Raw genomic sequence first — 14,029 nt, forward strand, 5'->3', positions numbered from 1 at the left:
TAGCCAGCTTCCACAGTGCAATCACCACATGCTTCTCCAATGGCAGGGCAGATCTCATTCTCATGTCCTTGTGCCGCAGGGCTGGGGTGAGCTCAGCACACAGTCGCATGTATGTGGCTTTCCTCATACTAAAGATCTGCGGCCACTGGTCGTCATCCCAGACGTGCATGACGATGTGATCCCACCACTCAGTGCTTGTTTCCCGAGCCCAAAAGCGGCGTTCCACTGTGGTCAGCACCTCCGTGAATGTGAATGGAAGCACAGGGATTGCTGGGATGCGAAGCAATGCATCCTGGGACAGGACCCAGGATGCCCCGCTACCCCCTCTGCCTTCCCACAACTCTTGGTGGCAGAAAAGGAAGAGGTGCTCTGTGGGATAGCTGCCCAGAGTGCACTGCTCCGAATACTACTGCAAGTGCGAACACGCTACTGCACAGGCAGCTGACAGTGTGAACACACAACAGCGGTTTCCCTTCAGTGCTCTCTGAGCAGCGCTGCAACTCCCGGCGCTGTAACTCTGGCAGTGTGGACATGCCCATATTCTCTGAATCTTGAGAATTGAGAAAGCAAGATGTCCATCCCAACCTGTAGGCTTCTATTCATCAGCTGACCTTGAATACATGGTGTATGAGTCACACTGAAATGGTGCCCTTACCTCAGTCCCTCATTTGTACCAGATGTCAGCTCTTCTGCCAGCTACAGCCCTTGCCCAGAAGTTTTTATCTAGCTTTATCAAGCCCTTTGATAACAGAGTGGATTAGTTCCAAGGTTACAGCTCACTCCACATGTACTGAGAGTTCCAGAACATTATGGTTTTGCTTCCCCTTCTTTAAAAAAAGAAGGATTTATGCTTTTATTTGTCTGTTTTCCCTCACTAGGGGGAAGGTTACACAAAAGAGGGATGCAGAGGGTTGCTCACAACTATGGTAATGGCAAGGAAAAAACGTCCTGCTTAGAATATGAATTAAAATCTATGCCTCATGCAAGGAAGGGTATGAACCCTTGGGCTGAAAGAACATAAAGATCCTTCTAGAGTAAGATTGGGAACCCATTAGAAGATTGGGGAGCAGTGGGTGGAAGAGGTCTAACTGTCTCTGCTGCCCCATCCTTTTTCTCTCCCACCCACCACACACATACTTGTTTCTTTATTTTCCCTGCATCTCCTCAAATGACTGGCTCCCTCAGGGATACATGCAGGTGGATTTGAGAGCATTTCTTCAGGAGCATTTCTGCTCTCATCCTTTTCTGACTGGTTCCTATTGAAATGTGCCGCAAACTGACAGCATGGTGACTGCTCCTGGCATATGTCTCTGATGCGGATGGGAAGATGCTGAATTGAAGCCAGGACCACATGGCTGGCTCCCAAACACCAGGTTAAAAGCACCCTGACTGATTTTGCTGACCCCTCAGGCCAAGTTCATGTGTGAGCTATAAGCAATGTCACTTGAGGTAAACACTCAAACAGGACTTCCAAATTCAGTCTGTTCTCATGTCTGAACTGAGTTTAATAAGTCCAATCTCTCAATTGCCAAGATAAATGAGACTGAGACAGTTCCCACCACCGTTATTTGCTCTCTACATTTCCATTTCTGTAGTCCATCCCCATTCCTCCACCCCTGCCCACACACAGCTCTGCCAATGCCCCTATAACCTGACTTCAGTGCTAGCCCTCAAAGCTCTACCAATGCATCTCAATCTGGACCTGACAGAAGGCTGTACACATTATCCAGCTGATGGCTCTCCATCTTGGGTCTGAGATATTCTCAACATCCTCCTCCCCTTTGCAGCAGTCACAGTCTCTCAGTTCATGCTAGTTAATCTTTAGCAGCTTCAGTTTTATGAGCTCTGCAGAGAAAGCTTTTTTTACAGCCTTAGCTGGAAACGTGGTGACAAAGCTTCATCCAATGCTGCAGCCTCAATTCTGTCTGTCTGCCCAAATCCTTCCCCTTCCCCTGTCCTGCCCCAATTCCTCTGAGATTCCCACTCCTCCCTGAAAGCCCAAAAGCTGGGAGAGGGTCCCACGAACGAACGTCATGCTCTGTCCCTTATCTGTGGCCAGTGACAGCTCTGTTGCAGGAGACGAAGTTATCACCACGAGAGAATTGCTTTGGCCTCACCCACAATGGATTTATTATACTGGCTGCTTTCTCTTCTGTCTTTTCCTTGTTTCTCATCTCCTGGCACATCATCACTGTGGATCATATTGTGGGAAGCAGGAGAAAGACTCCAGCCTCCTAGGTCTGTCATACATTTTGCTGCAGTGAGGTGTGTATCTGTGTGTGTGAGGCCTGATCAGCACTTTTAAGAAGTTTTATTGGAATAAGTGTTGGTAAGTGGTGTGATTTTTTAACCAACATAACTAGACCAGCAAAGCCCTAGTGTAGATGCAGTTATTCCAGTATAGTTTATTTCTTCCTGCTGAACTGGAATAAGCATTTTTATACCAGTATAACTGTGTCCACAGGTGGGTGGGTAATATCTTATATTGGACCAACAGAAGCTTTTGAGTTTACACAGTCAGAACAAGGAGCAATGGGCTCAAGTTGCAGTGGGGGAGGTCTAGGTTGGGTATCAGGAAATACTATTTCACTAGGAGGGTGGTGAAGCACTGGAATGCGTTACTTAGGGAGGTGGTGGAATCTCCATCCTTAGAGGTTTTTAAGGCCCGGCTTGACAAAGCCCTGGCGGAGATGATTTAGTTGGTGTTGGTTGCTTTGAGCAGGGGATTGGACTAGATGACCTCCAGAGGTCTCTTCCAACCCTGATATTCTATGGTTCGTGATTCTTTGAGAGAACTCACCTAGTCTCTCTAATAGGGGTATGAAAAAACCACATCCCCTACCCATCATAGCTATGATTGCAAAAACCCTGAGTGTAGATGCAGCTATGTCAACAAAGAGCTTCTGCCTGCATACCTACCATCACTCAGGGAGGTAGTGTGACTATGGGTATGTCTACACTATGAAATCAGGTCTCTTTTATAGAAGTCGATTTTTAGAAATCGATTTTATTCAGTCAATTGTGTATGTCCCCCCTAAGCGCATTAAGTTGGCGGAGTGCATCCTTAATACTGTGGCTAGCATCGACTTACAGAGCAGTGTACTGTGGGTAGCTATCCCACAGTTCCCGCAGTCTCTGCTGCCCATTGGAATTCTGGGTTAAACTCCCAATGCCTGATGGGGCAAAAACATTGTTGCGGGTGGTTTTGGGTACATGTTGTCAGTCACCCCTCCCTCCCTCTGTGAAAGCAACAGCAGACAATTGTTTTGTGTCTTTTTTCCTGGGTTACCTGTGCAGACACCACATCACGGCAAGCATGGAGCCCGCTCAGCTTACTGCTGCTGTTGTGAGCATTGTAAACACCTCACGCATTATCCTGGAGTATGTACAGAACCAGGCTAAGAGAAGCCAGCACAAGGATGATTGTGGTGAGGACTTGGACACAGATGTTCCTGAAAGCACGGGCTGTGGCAATTGGGACATCATGGTGGCAGTGGGGCTGGTTGATACAGTGGAACGCCAATTCTGGGCCAGGCTCATGAAGCAGTACACAGGCAGCCTGGACAGTAGTAAGGAGCAGTTCATCTACAGGCTGAGCAAGTGCAGAATGGTGGTAGAATGTGCCTTTGGATGTTTAAAAGCTCGCTGGCACTGTTTGCTGACTAGGTTAGACCTCAGCGCAACCAACATTCCCATTGTTATTGCTGCTTGCTGTGTGCTCCATAATATCTGTGAGAGTAAGGAGGAGAGGTTTATGGCGGGGTGGGAGGTTGAGGCAAATCACCTGGCAGCCGATTTTGAGCAGCCAGACACTAGGGCGATTAGAAGAGCACAGCAAGGCGTGCTGTGCATCAGAGAGGCTTTGAAAACCAGTTTCATGACTGGCCAGGCTATGGTGTGACAGCTGTGTGTGTTTCTCCTTGCTGCAAACCTGCACCCTTTGTTGATTTTAATTCCCTGTAAGGCAACCACCCTCCCTGCTTTGATCACAGCTGGCAAAGGAAATAAAGTAACTATTGTTTTGAAACCATACATTCTTTCTTTATTAATTAAAAAAAAGTGAGATAACTGACAAGGGAGCCTGGGTGGGGTGGGGTGCGGGAGGAGGGAAGGACAAGGGCACATTGCTTATTGTAGACACACTACAAATCAAAACTGTTTGAATGACAGCCTTCTGTTGCTTGGGCCATCCTCTGAAGTGGTGTGGCTGGGTTCCCGGAGCCTCCCGCTCTGTGTTCTTGAGCATCTGGGTGAGGAGGATATGGAACTTGGGGAGGAGAGCAGGCGGTAATACAATGGATGCAGCGGGGGGTCTGTGCTCTTGTTGGCTTTCCTGCAGCTCCAACAGACACATCATCATGTCTGTTTGCGCCCCTGTTTGCTGCCTCTGCTCTTCACGTTCACTTAATGCTTTCCTGGCCTCTGCCACTGAATGCCTCTATGCATTAAGTTGTGCCCTATCAGTGCGGGAGGACTGCATGAGCTTGGAAAACATGTCATTGTGAGTGTGTTTTTTTTGCCTTCTAATCTGCGATAACCTCAGGGAAGGAGATGATAGAGGGAGCATAGAAACATTTGCACCTGGAGTGAGATAAAAAGGAAGAGTAAAATTTAAGATGATACATTTCTGAGAACAAAAGGGAAACTCTTTCACAGTGAATCAAGCAATTCACAGCAGACAGCACATGTGATTTAGGTACAAGGCTGCATTTTGCTTTTATATTGAGCGCCTGCTGGTATGGTGACACAACACAAACGGCTGGGCAACAGAATTCGGTTTCCAGGCAGCCATGGTAAGCCTTTTGGTACATGGGGTTGGCTTCTTACGCCTTCATAACATGTGGGAATGGTTTCAAACTGCAGCGCCATCCTTTCCCATAGCAAACAATGCTGGTTGGGTTTCACATTTAAAAGGAGGGGCTGCTGTTTTTAGGTGGATGTGTAGCACCCACTTCCCCCCAACTCACCGTGTGGCTATTCCCTGGGATGATCTCTTCACCCCTCCCCCAGCCATGTGGCTATTCTCCAGGATAATTCCTTTTAGCCAAGTGCAAACAACCCAGCATGAACAGGGTCCTTTTACTGTTCCCTTACAAAAATTCCCCTATTTCAACCAGGTGACCATGAATGATATCACTCTCCTGAGGCTAACACAGAAAGATATAGACTGAATGTTACTTGAATGCAACCAAAACCCAGGACCATTCGCTGCTATGCTTTGTGCTGCAATGATTCCAGACTACTTGCTACTGGCTTGGCATGGTAAAGTGTCCCACCATGGCGGACGAAATAAGGCTGCCCTCCCCAGAAACCTTCTGCAAAGGCTTTCAGAGTACCTCCAGGAGAGCTTCATGGAGATGTCCCTGGAGGATTCCCGCTCCATCTCCAGACAGGTTAACAGACTTTTCCAGTAGCTGTACTGGCCGTGAATGCATCCCAATTCTTCAGGGCAAATCAAACATTAAACACTATTGCTTTTAAACCCTGTACTGTAGTTACAAATGTGCACTCACCAGAGCTGCCTTCTCCGGCTTCAGGGTCGGGGATCCCACCTTGGGCGGGTATTGGCTCCAGGGTGATGAAAAGGTCCTGGCTGCTGGGGAGAACGGATTCACCGCTTGCCTGTTGCACATTCTCCTCCTCCTCTTCCACAAAATCCTCCTCCCTGTTGCATGAGACTCCTCCCTTGCAGTCTCCACGGACAGTGGTGGGGTAGTGGTAGGGTCCCCCCATAGAATGCCATGCCGCTGATCATAGAAGCGGCATGTCTGGGGCTCTGACCCAGAGCGACCATTTGCCTCCTTTGTCTTTTGGTAGGCTTGCCTGAGCTCCTTAACTTTAAGGCAGTACTGCTGTGTGTCCCTGTTGTAGCCTCTCTCCACCATGCCCTGTGTGATTTTGGCATATATATTAGCATTTCTTCTTTTTGATTGGAGTTCGGCCTTCACAGATACTTCTCCCCATACAGCAATCAGATCCATGGTCTCCCTTTCGGTCCATGCTGGAGCTCGTTTGTGATTCTGGGGGGACTGCATGGTCACCTGTGCTGCTGAGCTCGCCGCTCTGACCAAACAGGAAATGAAATTCAAAATTTCCTGGGGCTTTTCCTGTGTACCTGGCTAGTGCAATGGAGTTCAAAGTGCTGTCCAGAACGGTCACATTGGAGCACTCTGGGATAGCTCCTGGAGGCCAATACTGTCAAAATTCGACACAGCAAGGTCAATTTTAGCGCTACTCCCCTCACCAGGGAGGAGTACAGAAGTTGATTTTAAGAGCCCTTGAGGTCTATGGAATGGGGTTGGTTGTGTAGACACATTCATTTTAAAATCGACCTAATGCAGCTAAATTTGACCTAACCCCGTAGTGTAGACCAGGGCTATATGTTGACATATGCTGTGTCTACACAAGGGTGTTCTGCCAATATTGCTGTATCTGCAAAGCTTGTGTAGTTTACATTAGCCCTAAATGCATGTAAGAAAGAGTGAGAGATATGTGGTTTCCCCTTTCCCCTTAGAGCAGGGGTGGGCAAACTTTTTGGCCCAAGGGCCACATCAGGGAATAGAGATTGTATGGCGAGCCATGAATGGTCACAAAATTAGGGTTGGGGTGTGGGAGGTGGTGTGGGCTCTGGGGTGGGGCTGGGGATGAGGACTTTGGGGTGTAGAAGGGTGCTCTGGGCTGTGACAGAGGGGTTCGGAGGGGAGGAGGGGGATCAGGGCTGTGGCGGGGTGCGGGAAGGGGTGCAGGTTTTGGCTGGGGGTGTAGGCTCTGGGGTGGGGCTGTGGATGAAATATTTGGGGTGCAGGAGGGTGGTCCAGGCTGGAATAGAAGGGTTTGGAGAGCAGGAGGGGTATTGCATAGGAGCTGGAGCGGGGCTATGCTGGCTTCCGGGAGCTGTGTGGTGCAGCCCCGACCCAGTGCCCTGGCCCAAGCACTGGAGCAGGGGCCGGCTTAAAATGGCTTGCAGGCCAGATTTGGCCCGCAGGCTGTAGTTTGCCCACCCCTGCCCTAAAGAATTGTCTTCTACACTTCTGAAAACTGAAATCAAACCAATCACACATCCCTGCAGCCCCACCAGCTGTGGTTCAAAACCTACACATCTTCAGGTTCACTCTGTTGAAGCTGGACAACGAGCAATTCCAGAGTCTGGCATGTATGTCAGTTCTACTGCACTGTACAAAGGATTTTTTTCTGAATTGTGTCTCCTTCCAAGCAGAGAGCATTGGGTGGTGACTTAGTAGGGGTTGTCCTTCAGTCTGAGTTAGTACTGACTCCATTGCTCTACTTGTCTAACCCAATGCTAATGTGTATATAGGATTCATGGTGGAATGTTGTGTTATAAAGATTTCATCAGCATAGGTCTGGGATGGCAGCATTACCCAACTGTGAAAGGTGCTTCACTGATGGCTTTGGAGACTGAAGTATCCCCACAACAGGTACACAGCTGGCAGTATCACAAGCTTGCATATGGGTCTCTAAGGAAACCAGTCTCTAAGGATGAGTCTGCATGCCCCATTCAGTCTATGAGCCATTGCTGAGAATACCTGTAAGGGAACCAATTGAGATGCTGCTGTTTGGAATGTGGATACCTGTCCTACTAGGAAACGGACAAAGACCCACCTAACTCATTTCAAACAGCTCACAGAGCAGTTGTCAGGTGGAAACAATTTTCATTCACTACCGAGTTAGGCTGGATTTGGACTAGTAGCCTACAGTTGAAAGGTTTCAGAGTAGTAGCCATGTTAGTCTGTATCTGCAAAAAGAAAAGGAGTACTTGTGGCACCTTAGAGACTAACCAATTTATTTGAGCATGAGCTTTCGTGAGCTACAGCTCACTTCATTGGATGCATGCAGTGGAAAATACAGTGAGGAGATTTTATATACACAGAGAACATGTGTATAAGGAAAGTGCCGTGCTCTATGTGTGTGTAAAGCTCTGTCTACCTTGCTGGCACTCTGTACAAGTTGTTTTGCATAATAGTAACTCTGCCTCCTCAAATTCTTCCCTCATCTCCCTGAAGTTTTAATTCAATATAGGATTCTTCATCACCCTTTGCTCTAAGCTGTTGTGTAGCATTGCTGAATGGCCCACTAAACAGCTGTCATGTTCCATCTGGGAGGGGGCTGCATTCTAATGGGGGGTCCTGAGATTCTTATACACAGAGATTGTAAAGCGCTCTAGGGCCTTTTAGAATGAAAGTGCCAGAGAAATGTATGAGATTGTTATTCCTCTAATCCCTGGTTTGAACACAAGGCTCAGAACCTGGTGTTTGAGAACTGTATGGGCAGGGCACAGTGGGTAGTATTAGTCCTACTCCTGGTGATTGATAGCACTGGGATTTGAGGTAATAAATTTCCAGGACAGGGCTGTGAGAGAGGTGCTAGCACCCAAGGTCGGTCTAGATATCGCCCCCTCCTCTCACTCCTCTTCAGTGAGAACCTGGGAGGAGAAGTCTCACTGTTTACATCATAAAGGTGGCAGGTGGGAAGGGTTTGGGAGGGTGAGTGGGTGGGAGACTAGGAACTATATTACAGCAGGTCTAAACAGGTGACTGCAGCATCCTTAGAGACAGAAGAAGTGAGTGTTGGCCTGGAGTGAGAGACTGGGGATCAGAAAAGAACGTGGGGCTTGAGAGTGAGCTGGCGAGGGAAGGAGAAAGAGAGAGAGAGACAGATGGCTGACAGGAGGAGACTCCCATCTCATGTGAGTCTTCCCTCCATTTCTCTTCCTTTCTGTTTCATGCTGTTTTAAATAAAAATAGAGTACAGGGCTGTAGTCACAGCCCCATGCTGAGATGGGGGTTTGCAACCTGAGGGGAGTGCCATGAGCACTGTGCTTTGGGGGAATCCAGATCTGCCGTCCCAGTGCTGCCAGGCATGCAGAGGGGCCACACCTGTGAGGGGTTGAGGCATATTAGAACGGGGTGACATTTTTTCAGAGAGTAGAAATTTCACCAAAAATGCATTTTTTTGCGGCTCTGAAATGTTTCATGAATTGGATCAAACTGGACAAAACCCCTGATTTTTTCCAAAAATTCAAAATGTTTCTTTTCAACCATTTTGAGACATTTCATTTTGATTTTTTTCATTTCAAACTGGCATTTTGTTTTCAAATTTGGCCAATTAAAAAAAAACACAAAAGAGGGTGAAGAACACCCAAAATGGCCAAATCACAATGAAAATCTGGAGAAAAAAATCATTTCAAATGAATTGAAATGATTTGGTTGATTCAAAATCAATTTTTTCCTAGTTTTTCAATTCGATGGAAAATGTTGAAAAAATTGATTTCAGTTCGAATCAAAGTGGATTTTTCCCCAGATTTTTTAGTTTGGCCCCTGAACCCCAAAATCCATTATTTGCTCAGCTCTGCAGCATATGTCCTCTTGCACAGTCAGCTATCTTGGGTAGATGCTGGAGCAGTAATGAGGAGCCACCCCTGAGTTTGTGCCAATAGTGAAGGCTCCTTGCACTGTCCCCTGCTTTGTACACTTACCCAAAATGAGAAATGTTTACTGGTCCTGGAGTGGGGTCACATGGGTCACTTGCCAAGCACCACAGTACAATGCTGCTGTGTCTTGGGGGAAGGGGAGTGATATGCCAAGCAATGATGAAACCAGGTAGCAAGGAGGACTTGGGGGGCTGAGGGCAGTAAGAGAGATGGGGGGAGGGTGAGAGACAGAGAGGGATATCACTTCAGTGGATACATGGAGGATGAACTGGGGTGATTCACAGCAGAGGTGGGAGGTTGATGGCAACAGACACGGACAGGGGATGCACACAGGAGTATGGGCAGTTCCGAGCTGGGTGACCACTTGTAAGAGTCACATAGGGAAAGAAGGGCTGAGAGACGCAGAGGGGGAATCTCTTCTAGGGGATCCTCACCAGGGGATTTTGGGCAGATCTAAATAGAGAATCTCCCTTTAATGTTCCCACAGAACGAGAGAAGGAAGGGTTGGAAAGCTGAAGCAGGGGGTCTCAAACTGGGACTGTGGAATGGAACATTTGGAGACCCCAAGCAGTATGGGACTGAGCCCATGAAAGGGCCATCTTCCCCGCAAAGTGGTCCCCAGAGTGAAAAGCTGGGTAATCCCTGCTCTTGGGGGGATTGTGTGGGGACTGGGGCAGCCTCTTTATCATGGAGAGAGTGATCAAACCCCAGGAGATACACACAAGGGACTGGGACCGTTCAGAGAGGCTGACCCTTTTTAGCTTCCACAGGAGGAAGGAAGGGGCTGATAACAGCTCCTGGACAGTTGTGTCTCAGGCATATGATTTCCTCTTTCCCTGCATGCGATTCCTGCCAAAGAAATATTCCTGGGTTCCTTGCCTCATTAATTAAAAGCCCATTAACAGTCATAAAGTCACTGACAGGCCAATAACAGCATGAAGACTTGCGGCTGGGCCATGTGGAGGAAAGTGTTCCCTATTCTTGTCACTGGCTGGCAGGCTCAGTGGCCCAGATGAACTGGGTGCTCCCTAGCCTGACTGCAAGCAGAGCTGTGAAATGGAAGGCAGAGAGATGGGGTGAAGGTCCCAGCTGCTCCAGTCCATGGGAACCTTAGCACTAGGACAAATAAATTTCTGAAAGGAGCCAAGGCTGAGCACCCACAAAACTCAGTTCAGTTACATTCTTACAGCAAGTTAATCCTTGGGGCAGTCAGCAGGGATGTGGTTAAAGACTAGTTATAAGTACCTTCAGGAGGTGCTCTAGGACCCGTCTTCCATGTGCTGCTACTCTCACAGCCACTAGGGCCTTGAACACTTATGGGGCTTTGTGCACATTCCCAGCTTGTTCTAGTTGCATGATTCCACACTGGGCCCCATGGTCCCCTTTACCTTTTAATTTTGGTTCCCCAGGCTCTCTTGGGAGCTGGAGAAACATAGGAAAGAAACAACCTACTAACGGGGTACTGTAAATGTGGCACACTCATGACAGGAAAGATGTGCAGGGACAGGGGAGCCATTGGACGGGCACTCCTTCCTTCTCACACTTCCTCCTTCTGTGTCTCTGTACCTCTGGGTTTTTTTCTCACTGTGTATCTCTCTCTCCCTCAGTGCCTTCTTCTCCCCCCTTCCCTCTCCTTCAGGATTCCCCCCTCGCACACACCTGATACTCAATCCTGGCAGAGTTAATGCCTCTCGCTCAGATCAGATGTGGCACTGGGGGGGGATCATGTGACAGAGGACGGTTGCTATAAATATAGTTAAACCCTGCAATCACTGCCCCAGACGCCTTTGGGCAGGAAGAGGAGAAAGTAAGAGAGACACAAGGAGGAGGGTGAGGGGGGGAAAGAGAGAGAGAGAGAAAGACAGAGATAAGGAGTAGGAGTACATGACAGGCAGAGGCCATGCTCTGGGCCAGCCGGCTAGGTGGTTCAGGGTTGGGCCTAGACCAGCACCATCGTCACAGCTGAGAGTGTGTGTTTGTGGGGCAGGGCAGTAGCATCATGGAGAGTTCTGAACATAAGATGGCAGAGCCCAGATCGGACTCAACCCTGTGGGGTGGTGCTCCTCAGTACGTCTATGTCCACTTTGAGAAGTGCACCAGTTACGGAATCCCGTCGGAGGCAGGGTGCGAGGTGAGGGGTACGGGGGATGACCTGCACTATCTGGAGAACTCCCTCAGCCATCCACAGGTAGGGCTGGGCAATGGGGATGTTGGGGCAGCATAGATCTCTGTGGGGTGACATGGGCGGATGAGGCTGAAATGGTTCTGGGGAGTCCTCCTGGAGGTGCCGTGGAGCATGCAGCCCTATCAGAGTGCCCTTCCAAACCTCTCCCTCCCTTTGTTCCTTGGCCCACAGAGCTGGAATTGGCCCATCCACCAGGCTTCTGTGGTGGCACTTACATTCAGGAACACTGAATAGTGCTGTCCAGGGTTGTCCCCCCTTCAGGGGACACAGAGTACTTCGTGGAGATGGGGAAAGTGGGGTGGGGGGAAGAAAACTGCCCCCATAACATATGTATAGTGTGATAAGAGAAATGTAGTCTACCACAAAAGCATAGCACTGAGACACCACTGTGATAATATTTAGAGAGATCTGGAGAGAGAGAAAAAGAGAGAGAACACATATAGATGTATAGACAAAGATACACACCCGATGCCATGATTTATCCCTGCACTAGTGCTGAGCCCAGCACAGGGACCAACAAGAGACAGCTTTCACCACCCCCTCCCTGATCCTGGGGCTTCTGGGGGCTGGTTTGACTCCTCGTGCAGATTAAGATTTATTCAACCCCTAATGCTGCTCTGATTTGCACCCATGCCAACCTCCCTCCCCTTGCCATGCTCATGACCTGCCTCTGGTATGTTCCCTGCACCAGAGGCTCCAGCGGGGGCAGATGAGGAGCTGGTTATGCTAGCTCTGTGCCTGACAAAAAGGCCTCCTCCACTGGTATTCCCTGGGGAGGCCCTTATGTCTGCTTTTCAGCCACTTTGCTCAGGTTTAGCTGGCAACAAAGGGGCTTTACAATGACAGTGAATTTAGCCCAGTGATTATAGACAGAAAGAGTGAGAGAGTGAAAGACAGAGTGAGAGAGTGAACAGGGCTGGAAAGTATTTGCAAACATTTGTTTGAATAAAATGCTGCCAGTTTGTCTGGATGTTTTTTCTGGCTTCTGTGACGTTGCACTCCATATGTTTTATGGAAATATGCTTATGAGTGTAAATATGATGTAACTGGAATATGCTTAAGCAAAAGGTCTTTTGTAAGGTATCATTACAAAGCTTATAATCTACTGAGTGTGTTCATCCTATTTGTGTGCATGTATCATTCTTGTATCTGAAGCTAGAAATATGAAGTCTAACTCTGAGGTCCTATTGTAATTGTGCAAAGTGTGGGCCATTAATGATGGTTTGGAAGTTTGATGGCTGCCATTGACTTGGACAATTGGTTATAAATGGCTCTGTTTACTTGCAAACCTCCCTGGGTACACGCGGGCCAGCCCTAGAAGAATGAAGAATGAGGGCTCACAGGACATGTGACCATATCACATAATGCTGAAATCCATCTTAAATCTGGTGCTTTTCCATTTAGAAGGAGGGGTGGGGATCCAGAGAGACAGAGGGTTCCCACCTTGGGCCAAAGCTATAAAAGGAGATGGAACAGAACAAAGGGGGCTGCCAGTCATGAGAAATTCCCTAGTTACCACCTGAGCTGGAACTAACAAGGGCTGTACCAGGGGAAAGGATTGGGCCCAGAATAGGAAGGAGTGTAGTCTGTGAAAGAATCTTATTGGAACATCTCTGAGGGTGAGATTTATCTATAAACAGTTTCTTAATATGTTAGGCTTAAAATTGTGTGTTTTGTTTTATTTTGCTTGGTAACTTACTTTGTTCTGTCTGTTATTATTTGAAACCACTTAAATCCTACTTTTTATACTTAATAAAATCACTTTTGTTTATTAATTAACCCAGAGTAAGTGATTAATACCTGGGGGAGCAAACAGCTGTGCATACCTCTCTATCAGTGTTATAGAGAGTGGACAGTTTTTGAGTTTACCTTGTATAAGCTTTATACAGATTAAAATGGATGTATTTGGGGTTTGGATTCCATTGGGAACTGGGTGTCTGGGTGCTGGAGATAAGTGACCTGCTGAGCAGTTTTTGGTTAAAGTCTGCAGCTCTGGGGTGTGGACCAGACCTGGGTCTGTGTTCCAGCAAGCTAGTGTGTCTGGCTCAACAAGGCAGGGTTTTGGAGTCCCAAGCCGGCAGGGAAAATGGGCTCAGAGGTAATTCCAGCACGTCACGTGACAGTCCCGGGGGGGGGGGGGGGGTGTCTCTGTGACCGAACCCGTCACAGCCTCTTTCTAGTTGTTTTTCATAAATATTTAGATGAGTGATTTTTGTTGGTATCAGAAAGTGACAATCTGGTGAATATTCATGCACAGCTTCCCATCTTGAGAATGCTTTGATTTCTATCCTCCTGTATAGAAAGGTGTCAGCCATCCAATCGGGGAGCAAAATGCCAGATCATGTGGCTTAGGTGACCAATCACACGGACAAAAATAACAAACTTTCATCAGCAAT

General features: G+C 48.0%; 1 protein-coding gene across 1 annotated transcript in view; it reads left to right on the forward strand.

Moving 5' to 3' along the window:
- Positions 1-11,447: 11,447 nt before the first annotated feature.
- Positions 11,448-14,029, forward strand: part of CLCN1 (chloride voltage-gated channel 1) — a 53,258-nt gene continuing 50,676 nt past the window's right edge. The window contains exon 1 of the mRNA XM_073331061.1: positions 11,448-11,636. Coding sequence (XP_073187162.1) covers positions 11,448-11,636 — 189 coding nt within the window. The remainder of the gene's footprint in view (positions 11,637-14,029) is intronic.

Source organism: Lepidochelys kempii, chromosome 1 (assembly GCF_965140285.1).
Source record: "Lepidochelys kempii isolate rLepKem1 chromosome 1, rLepKem1.hap1, whole genome shotgun sequence".
Classification (NCBI taxonomy): domain Eukaryota; kingdom Metazoa; phylum Chordata; order Testudines; family Cheloniidae; genus Lepidochelys; species Lepidochelys kempii.